This window comes from Scyliorhinus torazame, chromosome 24 (assembly GCF_047496885.1).
Source record: "Scyliorhinus torazame isolate Kashiwa2021f chromosome 24, sScyTor2.1, whole genome shotgun sequence".
Taxonomy (NCBI): Eukaryota; Metazoa; Chordata; class Chondrichthyes; order Carcharhiniformes; family Scyliorhinidae; genus Scyliorhinus; species Scyliorhinus torazame.
The window spans coordinates 7,103,331-7,119,800 of NC_092730.1; the positions used below are offsets into that span (position 1 = coordinate 7,103,331).

The 16,470-nt window shown below is 47.8% G+C and overlaps 1 protein-coding gene across 1 annotated transcript in view; it reads left to right on the top strand.

The window, feature by feature from the left end:
* Positions 1 to 7,973: 7,973 nt before the first annotated feature.
* Positions 7,974 to 16,470, top strand: part of LOC140399848 (phospholipase A and acyltransferase 3-like) — a 55,006-nt gene continuing 46,509 nt past the window's right edge. Inside the window, exons 1-2 of the mRNA XM_072489309.1 lie at positions 7,974 to 8,217; positions 13,304 to 13,537. Coding sequence (XP_072345410.1) covers positions 8,191 to 8,217; positions 13,304 to 13,537 — 261 coding nt within the window. The 5' untranslated portion in view covers positions 7,974 to 8,190. The remainder of the gene's footprint in view (positions 8,218 to 13,303; positions 13,538 to 16,470) is intronic.

Consider the following 16,470-nt stretch of genomic DNA (forward strand, 5'->3'; position numbering starts at 1 on the left):
AAATCCCGTCCATTTTGGATGACCAGCCTCCAGTTGAAGGATTCTGCAACCAACACCCTCATTACCGGCGTAAAACTGCTTGTCAATAGGACAATGCCTTCTTTCTGGTCACTATCTTTTTCCTCTTCTGACTCTTCCGTGTCATGTGTCGCTTCATATCGAGTTGGACAGTTGAAAGCATAATGGTATTGAGTCACATCCAAAACATCGATTTATCATGCCCCGTGTATTTCTGGGTTCATCTTCCTATTGTAGGTTCTAACTGGGTTTCTGTCTTCATAATTTCCTTGTCTCGGTCTCCTTCTATAGTCTTGAGCCCTGTTCGTAGCCATACGATTTCGCCATCCTGTTAGTAGTGTATCTTCCATATTCTGCCTTATTGCAGGCTGACCTATTTGGGTCATCAGAGCCATCGGAATCGAATGTTTCCCCAGAAACTTCCTTATCAGTAAACTGAACTCCTGTCAAAACCAGGAGCCTATCCATGTTGCTCACTCTAGCACAGTCAAGTAATTTAAAGGCCAACACAGACTGTGGAAATTCCAGGTTGTGTTTCTGCAGCCTTTTATATAGTCTGCCAAATTCCATTATCTCGTCTTCCATGGAGATATCCTCCATTTTCCGGAACTTATCAAAATCCGACCATGCTTCATACGCACTTAACAAGTCATCTTTCTTATAAATCTTATCCATATAATGTAATAAAGTCTCCAGACGTTCTTCTGAGTCTAACTCTTCCAATTCCAGCTCAGAAAGCATTTTGTTTCGGATTTTACTGCCATACGGTAGAGAGAGAGCCAATGCCATACCTTGTTTTCTCTTTCCGAAAGCAGTTACCTTAGTCCACATAACTACTGCACTTCTCCATTGGTCGTACGATTCCCTTTCAGAGAATAAGGGAGGATAGTCATATCCAGCCATCTTTATCCTCGGTTCAGCCATATATCCCTTTTTTTTTTCTTTTCTCACTCACTCCTTGGTTTGATCTGGAAAGTTGTATCTTTCAACCCTTCACATTTACACAGCAACCATCCTCTGCTACCAATTGTTAGACATTTTAGTTGCTGTGATATGAAGTCTAAAGTTCTGTTCCTTTTTCACAAACACACATTTATTTCCTTCCAACAGCCTTTGCACAAAACTCTCACTATACATCACCTGACAGAGGCCACCCTGAAGCCCCTTCACATATCAGTGTCAATTAATGGATACTTAACATAAATGAGACAACTAATTGCAATGTCACTTAACCCATTACTTAACAATAGCTACATCCATCATTGTTGAACAAAGAAAATTACAGCACAGGAACAGGCCCTTCGGCCCTCCCAGCCTGCGCCGATCCAGATCCTTTATCTAAACCTGTCACCTGTTTTCCAAGGATCTACTTCCCTCTGTTCCCCGTCCGTTCATATATCTGTCTCGATGCATCTTAAATGATGCTATTGTGCCCGCCTTTACCACCTCCGCTGGCAAAGCGTTCCAGGCACCCACCACCCTCTGCGTAAAAAACTTTCCACGCACATCTCCCTTAAACTTTCCCCCTCTCACCTTGAAATCGTGACCCCTTGTAATTGACACCCCCACTCTTGGAAAAAGCTTGTTGCTATCCACCCTGTCCATACCTCTCGTACTTTTGTAGACCTTAATAAGGTTCCCCCTCAACCTCTTGTCTTTCCAATGAAAACAATCCTAATCTACTCAACCTTTCTTCATAGCTAGCACCCTCCATACCAGGCAACATCCTGGTGAACCTCCTCTGCACACTCTCTAAAGCATCCACATCCTTCTGGTAATGTGGCGACCAGAACTGCACGCAGAATTCCAAATGTGGCCTAACCAAAATCCTATACAACTGTAACATGACCTGCTGACTCTTGTACTCTATACCCCGTCCGATGAAGGCAAGCATGCTGTATGCCTTCTTGACCACTCTATCGACCTGCGTTACAACCTTCAGGGTACAATGGACCTGAACTCCCAGATATCTCTGTACATCAATTTTCCCCAGGACTCTTCCATTGACTGTATAGAACATAACAACGCAGTACAGGCCCTTCGGCCCTCGATGTTGCGCCGACCTGTGAAACCACTCTAAAGCCCATCTACACTATTCCCTTATCGTCCATATGTCTATCCAATGACCATTTGAATGCCCTTCGTGATGACGAGTCCACTACTGTTGCAGGCAGGGCATTCCACGCCCTTACTACTCTCGGAGTAAAGAACCTACCTCTGATATCAGTCTTATATCTATCTCCCCTCAATTTAAAGCTATGTCCCCTCGTGCTAGACATCACCATCCGAGGAAAAAGGCTCTCACTGTCCACCCTATCCAATCCTCTGATCATCTTGTATGCATCAATTAAGTCACCTCTTAACCTTCTTCTCTCTAACGAAAACAGCCTCAGGTCCCTCAGCCTTTCCTCATAAGATCTTCCCTCCATACCAGGCAACATTCTGGTAAATCTCCTCTGCACCCTTTCCAATGCTTCCACATCCTTCCTATAATGCAGCGACCAGAATTGCACGCAATACTCCAAATGCGGCCGCACCAGAGTTTTGTACAGCTGCAACATGACCTCATGGCTCCGAATCTCAATCCCTCTACCAATAAAAGCTAACACACCGTACGCCTTCTTAACAACCCTCTCAACCTGGGTGGCAACTTTCAGGGATCTATGTACATGGACACCGAGATCTCTCTGCTCATCCACACTGCCAAGAATCTTACCATTAGCCCAGTACTCTGTTTTCCTGTTATTCCTTCCAAAATGAATCACCTCACACTTTTCTGCATTAAACTCCAGTTGCCACCTCTCAGCCCAGCTCTGCAGCTTATCTATGTCCCTCTGTAACTTGTAACATCCTTCCGCACTGTCCACAATCCACCGACTTTAGTGTCATCTGCAAATTTACTCACCCATCCTTCTACACCCTCCTCCAGGTCATTTATAAAAATGACAAACAGCAGTGGCCCCAAAACAGATCCTTGTGGTACACCACTAGTAACTGGACTCCAGTCTGAAAATTTCCCATCAACCACCACCCTTTGTTTTCTTCCAGCTAGCCAATTTCTGATCCACACTGCTAAATCACCCTGAATCCCATGCCTCCGTATTTTCTGTAGTAGCCTACCGTGGGGAAGCTTATCAAACGCTTTACTGAAATCCATATACACCACATCAACTGCTTTACCCTCATCCACCTGTTTGGTCACCTTCTCAAAGGACTCAATAAGGTTTGTGAGGCACGACCTACCCTTCAAATTATTCCTTTCCAGATGATTATACATCCTATCTCTTATAAACTTTTCCAAGAATTTGCCCACAACAGAAGTAAGGCTCACTGGTCTATAGTTACCGGGGTTATCTCTACTCCCCTTCTTGAACAAGGGGACAACATTTGTTATCCTCCAGTCTTCTGGCACTATTCCTGGAGACAAAGATGACTTAAGGATCAAAGCCAAAGGCTCAGCAATCTCCTCCCTAGCTTCCCAGAGAATCCTAGGATAAATCCCATCCGGCCCAGGGGACTTATCTATTTTCACACGTTCCAGAATTGCTAACACCTCCTCATTATGAACCTCAAGCCCTTCTAGTCTAGTAGCCTGAATCTCAGTATTCTCCTCGAAAAACATTGTCTTTTTCCTGTGTGAATACTGACGAAAAATATTCATTTAGTACCTCTCGTATCTCCTCGGACTCCAAGCACAACTCCCTACTACTGTCCTTGACTGGCTCTACTCTTACCCTAGTCATTTGTTTATTCCTGACATATCTATAGAAAGCTTTAGGGTTATCCTTGATCCTACCTGCCAAAGACTTCTCATAGTCCGCTCTTGAATTAGATCTTCCAAAATACAAACCTCGCATTTGCCTGGATTGAACTCCATCTGCCATTTCTCTGCCCAACTCTCCAATCTATCTATATTTTGCTGTATTCTCGGACAGTCCTCCTCGCTATCTGCAACTCCACCAATCTTAGTATCATCTGCAAACTTGCTAATCAGACCACCTATACCTTCGTCCAGATCATTTATGTATATCACAAACAACAGTGGTCCGAGCACGAATCCCTTTGGAACACCACTAGTCACCGTTCTCCATTTTGAGACACTCCCTTCCACCATTACTCTGTCTCCTGTTGCCCAGCCAGTTCTTTGTCCATCTAGCTAGTAAACACTGAACCCCATACGACTTCACTTTTTCCATCAACCTGCCATGGGAAACTTTATTGGTGGTATTTCATTGCTGGCTGCTGATATTGAAATGAGAAGTTAATTATAAAAGCACGGGACAATAGCCTGTGTTGATTACCTTGATGTTAAACTCTGTATGGTGATGTATCTCTTGACTGATAAAACTCATCAAGCTGAGAACTAACTCTGTTTCTCATTCCTTCCTCAATGCTGAAGATCTCCAAATTAATCCATCCTTCCAGCACAACCACGTTTTGTAATTGTCTCTCTTCAAAAGTGTATCATTTAAAAGATTAAATTGAATTAATTGAGACGTAGGAATTGTTGTAATGTCTGAGATGTGACACTTTTCTTCAGAGTCCAGGCTCCTGTGCAATTTCGCCTCAGAGCTGTGCAGACGGCACTATCACAGCTACACCAAACACCCCGAGCAGCTAAGTTAAGTATTGGCCAGTAGTGATAGGTTTATTATATAGAAAGTAGTATTAGGGTATTAATATTGCTTGTTGTATATAATACATGACCGTTGTTTTAATCCTTACTAAGCGGTGTGCTGTATTATTAATCATAACCTGAACTTGAACCACGTGGCGGTATCATAAAGATACCTGGCAACTCATGAGCAAAGGTGACGTAAACCGAGCAAATAGACTAAGGTTAAAAAGAGCAACAGACCAGACGGGTTTCCGGTGGAATTCTACAGGAAGTATATGGATCTGTTGGCCCCACTCTTGGCGAGAACCTTTAATGAGGCTAAGGAAAGGGGGATGCTACCCCCGACAATGTCGGAGGCGACGATATCGCTCATCTTGAAACGAGATAATGACCCGCTGCAATGCGGGTCATACAGGCCTATCTCACTCCTAAATGTAGATGCCAAACTGCTGGCAAAAGTGATGGCGACAAGGATAGAGGATTGCGTCCCAGGGGTGGTGCATGACGATCAGACAGGGTTTGTAAAGGGGAGACAACTGAATGTTAATGTACGAAGGTTGCTGGGGGTGATGATGACACCCCCACCGGAGGGGGAGGCAGAGATAGTGGCGGCGATGGATGCAGAGAAGGCATTCGATAGGGTGGAGTGGGACTACCTGTGGGAGGTGCTGAAGAGGTTTGGGTTCAGTGTGGGGTTTATTAGATGGGTCAGACTCTTATATGGGGCCCCGGTGGCAAGCGTAGTCACAAACCGGCAAAGATCGGGGTATTTTCGGCTACACAGGGGTACAAGACAAGGGTGTCCACTGTCCCCGTTACGTTCGCGTTGGCAATTGAACCACTGGCCATAGCGCTGAGGGATTCTAAGAAGTGGAGGGGGGTGCTTAGAGGGGGAGAGGAACACAGAGTGTCGCTCTACGCAGATGATCTACTGCTATACGTTGCGGACCCGGTAGAGGGGATGCCAGAAGTAATGCAGATACTTAGGGAGTTTGGAGAGTTCTCGGGATACAAACTAAATATGGGGAAGAGCGAGCTTTTTGTAATGCACCCCGGGGATCAGGGAAGGGGATGCTCTGCCACTGAGGAGAGTGGAAAGGAACTTCCGATACCTGGGGATCCAGGTGGCCAGGAACTGGGGAACCCTGCATAGACTTAATCTGACCCGACTGGTGGAGCAGATGGAGGAGGACTTTAAGAGGTGGGATATGGTGCCGCTGTCGCTGGCGGGCAGAGTGCAGGCAATTAAAATGGTGGTTCTCCCGAGGTTTCTTTTCATGTTTCAGTGATCACAAAGGCCTTTTTTAAAAAAATAGACAGGAGCATTACAAGCTTTGTGTGGGCAGGAAAGACCCTGAGAGTAAAGAGGGGGTTCCTGCAGCGCAGTAGGGACAGAGGAGGACTGGCGCTGCCGAGTTTGAGCGACTACCATTGGGCCGCCAATGTGTCGATGGTCTGTAAGTGGATGAGGGAGGAAGAGGGAGCAGCGTGGAAGAAGCTGGAGATGGCGTCCTGTAAGGGAACGAGCCTAAAAGCGCTGGTGATGGCGCCGCTACTGTTCTCCCCGAAAAGGTACACCACAAACCCAGTGGTGGTGGCAACCTTGAGGATCTGGGGGCAGTGGAGGCGACACAGGGGAGTGACGGGTGCCTCGGTGTGGTCCCCGATAAGGAATAACCACAGGTTTGTCCCAGGGAGGATGGATGGGGGGGTTCCAGTGTTGGCAACGAGCAGGAATTAGGAAGCTGAGAGACCTGTTTATAGACGTGACGTTTGCAAGTCTGGGAGCGCTAGAAGAAAAATATAAGTTGCCCCCGGGGAACGCCTTCCGGTATATGCAAGTGAGGGCATTTGCAAGGCAACAGGTGAGGGAATTTCCGCAGCTCCCGACGCAGGGGATCCAAGATAGAGTGATTTTGGGAGCATGGATTGGAGAGGGCAAAGTGTCCGAAATATACCGGGAGATGAGGGACAAGGGGGAGGCGATGATAGAGGAGCTGAAGGGAAAATGGGAAGAAGAGCTGGGGGAAGAGATCGAGGAGGGGCTATGGGCGGATGCCCTGGGTCGGGTAAATTCCTCGTCCTCGTGTGCCAGGCTTAGCCTGATTCAATTTAAGGTCCTACATAGAGTACATATGACGGGAGCAAGACTGAGCAGGTTTTTCGGGGTGGAGGACAGGTGTGGGAGGTGCTCGGGAAGCTCGGCGAACCACACATACATGTTCTGGTCGTGTCCGGCACTGCATGAGTTCTGGGGGGGCGTGGCAAGGGTAATCTCAAAGGTGGTGAAGGTCCGGGTCAAGCCAGGCTGGGGGTTAGCTATATTTGGGGTTGCAGAAGAGCCGGGAGTGCAGGAGGCGAAAGAGGCCGATATTTTGGCCTTTGCGTCCCTAGTAGCCCAGCGTAGGATTCTACTCATGTGGAAGGAAGCGAAACCCCCCGGGCGTGGAGGCCTGGATAAACGACATGGCAGGGTTCATAAGATTGGAACGAATAAAATTTGCGTTGAGAGGATCGGCTCAGGGGTTCTCCAGGCGGTGGCAACCGTTCCTTGACTATCTCGCGGAACGATAAGGAAAAGTAAAGATAGAAATGACAGCAGCAGCAACCCAGGGGGGAGGGGGGGGGAGCACTATTCTGTGTTTTTGCTATGTGTTTTTCTTTTTAGTTTTTGTTGTTAGTATATTATTTAAATAATGTTATTTACCAGTTAATGTATAATCCCTTGTTGAGTTGTAAAAACGGAAAAATGTTTGTTTGAAAAATTTTAATAAAATATATATTTTTAAAAAATAAAATAAATGCAAACCCTTTCCCATCGCACCTGTACAGTGGAGTTGTTGTTCTCAGATGAGAAAATCCAGCAGCAGGAAGTCAGGAACATAAACAGGTGCTAACCTGGAATGGGAGAGGAATGATCAACAGGTCTTTATGCAAATGTTTAGCTACAAGCACCTGGCTGTCCTGAGAGAAAGTGAGATCGATTTCAGCGTTTTGATAGTGACATCAATTCAGACAACAAACATAAATATCGATGTAAATATAGATCGTCAACGATTGGTGCAGAGAACACACAATATGGCCGATACAGTCCGGAAGTGTTTGTGAAACTCCGAGGGTGAGAGATTGTTTACCGCTGCCTAACACTTGCTCTCAATAAACAAAAACTGATCTTCAACAAGTAAGTTGATCCTGCACATTTTTGCTCTTTTCCAGTTCTAATGCCTTTAATTCCAGGCTTTTTTGTCCAACAGTCTTCATATTGATAACATCTCCATACAGGTGTACTGATTTTAATCTTTTCAATTTGTAGATGTTACCTGTTGTGTTATGCTGCTTCGGATAACCCAGGCTGCTACTTGATGCAGTCTTAACTAAAGGATGCTCCAGACTCTGAAATTAGTTCAACGTGTTTATTGAACTATTAACACGGTTCTCAAATGAGTTTGACTCTCTGCCAATCTAACTGCAGTAACTCAGGCTAACTGTACCAGCTTGCTCTAAGCCACGTGCTGGGGTGTGATGCTGCTGATGAACCCTGTCTAACTCTCGAGATGTCTGTCTGTGGAAAGAGACACGGAGTGAGTGCCTCATCCTTTTTATAGTGTTTATGTCATGCCCCCTTGTGGTGATGCCACCTCTGAATGTCCTGACTGTCCATTGGTTGTGTCCTATTCTGAGTGTTCCTTGGTTGCATGTTTGCATATCAGAGGGCAACACGGTGGCACAGTGGTTAGCACTGCAGTCTCACGGCGCTGAGGTCCCAGGTTCGATCCGGCTCTGGGTCACTGTCCATGTGGAGTTTGCACATTCTCCCCGTGTCTGCGTGGGTTTCGCCCCCACAACCCAAAGGTGTGCAGGGTAGGTGGGTTGGCCACGTTAAATTGCCCTTAATTGGAAAAAATGAATTGTGTACTCTAAAAAATTTTAATTTAAAAAAAAATGTTTGCATTTCATGACATTACCAATTAGTACATCAATCAGGATTGACAAGCCAATATGGTGGTCGTGTTGAGTTTAATCAGTGTTTAATCAGGACAGCAGGCGTGTTCAGACAGCTCTTTATTTCATCCACATCCCTTCTTGCTGCGCCCACTCTTCTAAATTATTCTGGATTGTTGGGCTGGAGACCTGCAAATTCTTCTCCACAAGCTAACTGCCACTGAGACATTCCCAAGTTTCTTATTTCATACTCTTTTTTAGGGGTGAAGCATTGGTAAGACCTTATTGCCAGGAAAGATTTCTTTATTTGGAAATACCCAATAAAAAGTTGAGTACATTGCCTAAAAGCAACTTTCAGCGTTATCCACCGCCCATTAGCTTCTTGAGCCTTTGCGCATATCCTCTGTCCTTGATCAATCAGACCAACTTCCGCCTTTTCTTATCTTACCCTCGGTTCTTTCGCGTGACTGGTCTGAAAACTCCCTTCCATCTAATAATAATCTTTATTAGTGTCACACGTAGGCTTACATTAACGCTGCAATGAAGTTACTGTGAAAAGCCCCTAGTCGCCACATTCCGGCACCTGTTCGGGTACACAGAGGGAGGATTCAGAATGTCCAATTCACCTAACAAGCACGTCTTTCTGGACTTGTGGGAGGAAACCGGAGCACCCGGAGGAAACCCACGCAGTCACAGGGAGAACGTGCAGACTCCGCACAGACAGTGACCCAAGCCGGGAATCGAACCCAGGACCCTGGCGCTATGAAGCAACAGTGCTAACCACTGTGCGGCCATGCCGCCCATCTCATCTCTGGACTGATCTCAGGGGCTCCATTTTTCCAGCTGGTCTGTTACTATTCATTTCTGCTGTTCGAAAGGTGGATTCAAAATTGGCTGAGCTGTAGGAGACAGAGGGTGAGGACAGACGTCTGCTTTAGTGACTGGATGTCAGTGTCCAGGGTCGTACCACAGGGATCTGTGCTGGGCCCCCTATTCATCATTTATATAAACAACATAGATGACTATGTGGAGGGTGGGGGGATCAGTAAGATTGCGGATGACACAAAGATTGGCCGGGTGGTTAACAGTGAGGCTGAGAGTCCCGGGCTACAGGAAGATACAGACGGGATGGTCAACTGGGCAGAAAAGTGGCAGATGGAATTTAACCCTGAAAAGTCCGAGCTGATATGTAAGGAGCAGTTTAACAAGGAAATATTCAATGAGCGGCCTGACACTGGGACGTTCCGAGGAACAGAGGGAGCTTGGCGTGTTTGTCCATAAATCTCTGAAGGCAGAAGGGCAGGTTAATAGGGAGGTGAAAAAGGCTCATGGGACACTTGCCTTTATCAATCGAGGCATGGATTACAAAAGCAGGGAGGTCCTGTTGGAGTTGTATAGAACTTTGGTGAGGCCACAGCGGGAGCACTGTGTGCAATTCTGGTCACCACATTACAGGAAGGATGTGATTGCACTGGAGGGGGTGCAGAGGAGATTCACCAGGATGTTGCCTGGGATGGAACATTTAAGTTATAAAGAGAGATTGGATAGGCTGGGGTTATTTTCTCTGGAGCAGAGAAGACTGAGGGACGACCTGATCGAGGTGGACAAGATTATGAGGGACATGGACAGGGTGGATAGGGAGCAGCTGTTCCCCTTAGTTGAAGGGTCACAAGTTCAAGGTTAGGGGCAGGAGGTTCATGGGGGATTTGAGGAAAAACATTTTTACCCAGAGGGTGGTGATGGTCTGGAACACGCTGCCTGGGAGGGTGGTGATGGTCTGGAACGCGCTGCCTGGGAGGGTGGTGATGGTCTGGAACGCGCTGCCTGGGAGGGTCATAGAGGCGGGTTGCCTCACATCCTTTAAAAAGTACTTGGGTGAGCACTTGGCATGTCTTAACATTCGAGGGTCTGGGCCAAGGGCTGGCCAATGGGAGTAGGATTAGGTAGAGAGGTCAGGGCCTTTCATGTGTCGGTGCAGACTCAATGGGCCGCTTCTGTGCTGTATTATTCTGGGATTCATTTGGAAAAAAATTACAGTACCCAATTCATTTTTTCCAATTAAGGGGCAATTTAGCGTGGCCAATCCACCTCCCCTGCACATCTTTTTGGGTTGTGGGGGCAAAACCCACACAAACACGGGGAGAATATGCAAACTCCACAGAGACAGTGACCCGGAGCCAGGATTAAACCTGGGACCTCGGTGCCGTGAGGCAGCAGTGCTAACCACTGTGCCACCGTGTTGCCCTAATTCTGTGATTCATAAAGCATATTAATACTTGTACATAATAGCAATCCAGTCTAAATTGGCAATAGAAACTTTTATCCGACTTCCACACACTAACTAACTTCTGCTTTTCAACAGGCATCTTAATGAAGCAAAGTTAAGTGCAAACAACACCCAGCTTTGCATTATGCTCATTTGTTTTAAATATCTTTTCCGTTGATCTCCCACTATTGCAGAAACTCTGTTTAACCGTGGGCAATTCCTAGGTCGTTGTCTAAAAATAGTTCCTCCTCTTGCTGGAGGGAAACGAAACTTTATCTGTTTATGGGAAAACGAAACTTACAGCAATTAACCTCTTCCATTACTTATTGCAAACCAAGTCCTGGAAATTTCACAATGTGCTGAATATATAAATGACAAAGGACCCGGGTGTTTAACTCTATAAATATCATTGTTAATGCAATATCCCAGAGCCCATTCACTTATTAAAACAGAAATAGATGGAGTAAATGGGAACACACATTTCAATTTAATTTCCTGCCTTGATTTAGCTTTGGGATTTTGAGACTCCAGGATCTATTTCAGTTTCAGTATGAGTTTAGGGTAAGAGGGAGGAGGTTTAGAGGAGATATGCCTCCCCCTGAGGGGGGTGAGGGTTTGGAACTCACTGTGTGAAAGGGTGATAGAGGCAGAAACACTCATTACATTTCACAAATACCAGGTCCAGGAGCTGGAGGTGAGAATCGGCTGGATTGCTCCGTGATGCCCAGCACAGAGACGCTGGGCTGAATGGCCTCGTTTCCTGCTGTAAATCTCTGATTCTATGTTTCACCCTGGACTCTCGGGTCATTGACCTTCCTGTGGGAACACTTTCCACGTCTCCATCTTCAATTTCATCCACCATCGTTCTGTTCACTCACCCACCTTTTTCTAATTCATTCTGTCCTTCCTGGACTGTCCCTTCTGATCCCACTCTCCCTCCCAGTCACTTCCTCACAGTGTTCCACATCAATATGAGGTGTCATTGTTCCTAATGGGGAGAAGCTGGAAAGCAGGGGGGGGGGAGTGGCGAGGGGGAGATGGAGAGGGGGAGGGGGAAGAGTGCCGAGGGGGTGGGGGGAGATGGGGTGGGGGGAGATGGAGAGGGGGAGGGGGACGAGTGCCGAGGTGGAGTGGGGAGATGGAGAGGGGAGGGGGAAGAGTGTTGAGGGGGAGTGGGGAGGGGGAGATGGAGAGGGGGAGGGGGAAGAGTGCCGAGAGGGTGTGGGGAGATGAGGGGGAGATGGAGAGGGGGAAGAGTGTCGAGGGGGAGGGGGAGATGGAGAGGGGGAGGGGGAAGAGTGCCAAGGGGGTGTGGGGAGATGAGGGGGAGATGGAGAGGGGGAGTGGGGAGGGGGAGTAGGGGGAGGGGGACGAGTGCCGAGGTGGAGTGGGGAGATGGAGAGGGGGAGGGGAAGATGGAGAGGGAGGGTAGGGGGAGATAGCGAGGGGGAGGGGAGGGGGCATAGAAGAGCGGGGGAGGGGAGGGGGACAGGGGAGAGAGAAGGAGCTGTGATGGGCTATGCACCAGTTGCTACAGCTTAATCCATTACATCCCATGCCACAGGGTGCCCCAACTAAACAGAGAAGCGGTAGGCCGAGTGGTCACGTGACAACGTGATGACACAGCGACAAAAAGAGGTTACAGACGGCAGCACAGAGGTTATCCCCAGGACATTGGGAAGAGCACAAATGTTGTGTAGAGCTGCTGACTTCAGGAATAAACTACCTTCGTTGGAAGTCCTTGTTGTCAGTGATTCAGCGAACCCACAACATTTTACAGGCCTTAACCTCTCCTCATAATACAGCCCTCTAAACTCCAGTATCAATCTAGTGAACGTTCACTGCCTCTCTCTCTAAGGCAGGTCCATTAGCGAAGCAAGTCCAAACTGCACATCAGGTGTGATCTCACCAAAGCCCAGCTTAATTGTTGGCCATTGAAACAATGAGAGTGGAATACAAAGGAGTGGACTTTACATTACACATGATCCAGAGATGTGTTCAGATCCCCCTTCGGGGTAACTGCCTTCAGTTTTGGGCACTGCAATTCAGGAAGGATATATTGACCGTCGAGGGGCGAGTGCTAAGTCACCAGAATTACACCAGTGCCCAAAAGGATTAATGCACAAGAACAAGTTGCACAGACTGACCTTGTATTTCCTCGAATATCGGAGATTGAGGCGATTAAGTCATTAGTTCTATTGTTAATCTGCACCTTAACCACTACAACCCAAAGATCTGTAAATAAATGCACTTTCAAATAGCTGTACTGACATCTAATGTCAAAACTATTTTCTTTCCAACCAAATCCTCTCCCTGATCCTGGAGATTTGATTGAAATATCCCATCATGCATTTAAAGACTGGACCATCTATGTCGGAGATGGATATGGCACTGACTTTATTTCAGGTAAGGGGGATTAAACTTTTCTACTTAGATTCAATGATCTTTTCTATTGACAGAATAAAAGTATGAACCTGAAGTCTGCCCATTATCCATTATTTCCAATGGAGACTGCCGATGTAAACGTCACGCTGCAATTACAACATTTCACCAGTGGAGGTGGTGCAGTGTCACCACTGGAAGGAGGGTGTGACACCGTTCTGAGACCAGGAGCTAGATTCTCCGTCCTGCCGTGCCACATTTCTGTTTCACCCCGCCGACGGGAGATGGATATGTCACTGACTTTATTTCAGGTAAGGGGGATTAAACTTTTCTACTTAGATTCAATGATCTTTTCTATTGACAGAATAAAAGTATGAACCTGGGGCGGGATTCTCCGCAATCGGCGCGATGTCCGCTGACCGGCGCCAGAAACGTCGCGAATCAGATCGGCATCGCGCTGCCCCAAAGGTGAGGAATCCTCTGCCCCTTGAGCGGCCGAGCCCTAACCTTGAGGGGCTAGGCCCGCGCCGGACTGATTTACGCCCCGCCAGCTGGCGGGAAAGGCCTTTGGTGCCCCGCCTGCTGACGCAGAAATGACATTGCCGGGCGGCGCATGCGCGGGAGTGAACCAATTGGTTGGGGTCTGTTTCTCTTGGGTTTGAGGAATTACTGTGTTAGGAGTTTTTAAAAATAAATTTAGAGTCCCCAATTCATTTTTTCCAACTAAGGGGCAATTTAGCGCGGCCAATCCACCTACCCGGCACATCTTTGGGTTGTGGGGGCGAAACCCACGCAGACACGGGGAGAATGTGCAAACTCCACACGGACAGTGACCCAGAGCCGGGATCGAACCTGGGGCCTCGGCGACGTGAGGCAGCAGTGCTAACCACTGTGCCACCGTGCTGCCCCTGTGTTAGGAGTTTGAAAGGTTTGGGTGTGGGGGGCTTTGGTGTTGGTTTTCTCTATGTGGGGGATGGGGCTCTGGCAGGGGGCCACCATGCCAGCAAACGTAAGTTGGCTGGTGAACGGGAGCGCGGTGGAGGGAGGGACCGAGGTCATTGGAACCCCTGTATGGACAGGTTTCAATGGGCCTGGGAGGTGTGAATGGTGGGGGGATGGGGATGATACTGATGATGTCAAGAGGAAGTTGCTGGGGAGTTTCTGGGAAGGGGAGGAGGGGATTGTCGCTGACATAGGGGTAGGGATGAATCCCACCTGTCGAGCGGAGCCAGGAGTAGCGGATAAGAGGGGCGAGGAGTTGAAAGACCCCCGATCCGGCTGGTGATGTGGAACATGCGGTGGCTGGGGACAGGTAAAGCGAGCTAGCGTCTTCTTGCATTTAAAGAGCTTGAAAGCCGACATGGTGCCCTTGCAAGAGACCCATCTGAGGGTGAAGGACCAAGTGAGGCTTCGGAAGGGGTGGGTGAGTCAGGTGTTCCATTCGTACTTTGATAGTAGGGCCCGGGGAGGGGCAGGGGGTTGAGCTATTGGTCGGTAATAGGGTGAGGTTCCAGATGGGGAAGGTAGTGGCTGACCAGCGGGGGAGTAGGAACGCAACAATAATATCAATGCTTTGAGGGGAGGTTGGTGGTGCTGGTTGTGCCATGAGGATGTCACTTTAAGGAATGTTTGGCTGCTCATGTCACTGCAGTGATGTCAGAGTGTGGGTGGAGCTGAGCTCTGGCTCCATTTTTTTAGTTTCACTTTGAGAAAAGCTTGGGCGTGTCTGTGTTTTTTTGGTTTCGTTTCAGTGTTGGAGCTGAAGCCAGACAGAGCAGGTGCACTGTTGATCTCTCTGCCATGAAAAGACTATCTCTTGATCATTTGTGAATTCAGAATTATAAATGTTCTCAGTAGTGCTTCTCTGCACCCCCTCCAGTCCAATCACATCCTTCCTATAATGTGGTGACCAGAATTGCACACAGTGCTTCTGTTAAAAGGTGTTTCTTTGTTCTTCTGGATGTTGTTTGGGAAGTTATTAAGGATTACTTAGTGTTGTAGTCTTTGGGGATTGTATTTGAATTAATGGTTGCTAAGATGTTCACTGTGTTTTAAAAAGATGAACTTAAGAGTTCACAGAATAAACATTGTTTTGCTTTCAAAAATACTTTTCCATTTCTGCTGTCCCACACCTGTAGAGTGGGCCGTGTGCTCCCCATACCACAATCTAGTAAATGTTGTGGGTCAGGTGAACTCCATGATATACTTTGGGGTTCTCTAAACCCTGGCCCATAACAGGTTGGCATATACACCCTGTATTGGGACAACATAGGATTTATGAAATGTTGGCTGCCACACCGAATTTGGATATGCACCAGTTAATACAGCACTTGAATGCAGTGCTGAATCCCAAGTCGGATAGGTCCAAGCCGCGTTCGCTGACCCCATGCAGGGTGGAAGGTGCGAAGGTAATGGCTGGGTTTATGAGGGAGATGGGAGGAGCAGACCCGTGGAGGTTTTTGCAACTTCGGGATAGGGAACGCTCGTTCATTCCCCAGTGTGCAATGTGTATTCAACGATTGACGTTTTTGTCATGGGGAAGGCGCTGTTGGTTGGGGTGAGAAAGGCAGAATAATCGACGATTGTTTTCTCGGGCCGTGCTCCACATTGGGTGGATGTGGTCCTGGAGAAGGGGTCGGTACAGAGGCCTGCCTGGAGGCTGGATGTGGGGTTGTTGGCGGACTCAAAAGTTTGTGCCAAAATGGTGATTGAGGACTACATAGGGTTTAATAGGAATGGGGAGATTTTGCCGTCAGTGGTATGGGAAGCGTTGACAGCAGTAGTGAGAGGCAAGGTTATCTTGTTTAAGGCTCAGGTGGACAGGGAGTTAAGAGGAGCGGCAGCGGCTGGGAGAGGAAATTTTGGAGGTGGATGGGAGGTATGCGGAGGATCCAACTCCAGCTCTTCTAGTGAGGAGGAAGGAGTTACAGGCGAGGTTTGACCTGCTTTCCATAGGAAAGGCAGTTCGGCAGTTGTGGCAGGCGAGGGGGGTCGTGTATGAGTATGGGGGGGGGGGGGGGGGAGGCCAGCCGCTTGCTGCATAAGACATCTCTGTCTGTGGATGATCTGTTGCTGTGTATCTCCAACCCGGGCTCTTCAGTGACGGATATAATGGGACTGCTGAGGAGATTTGGGGCTTTTTCAGGTTACAAATTAAATTTGGGGGAAAATTAGTGTTTTAGAACATAGAACAGTACAGCACAGTCCAGGCCCTTGGGCCCACGATGTTGTGCCGACCATTTAT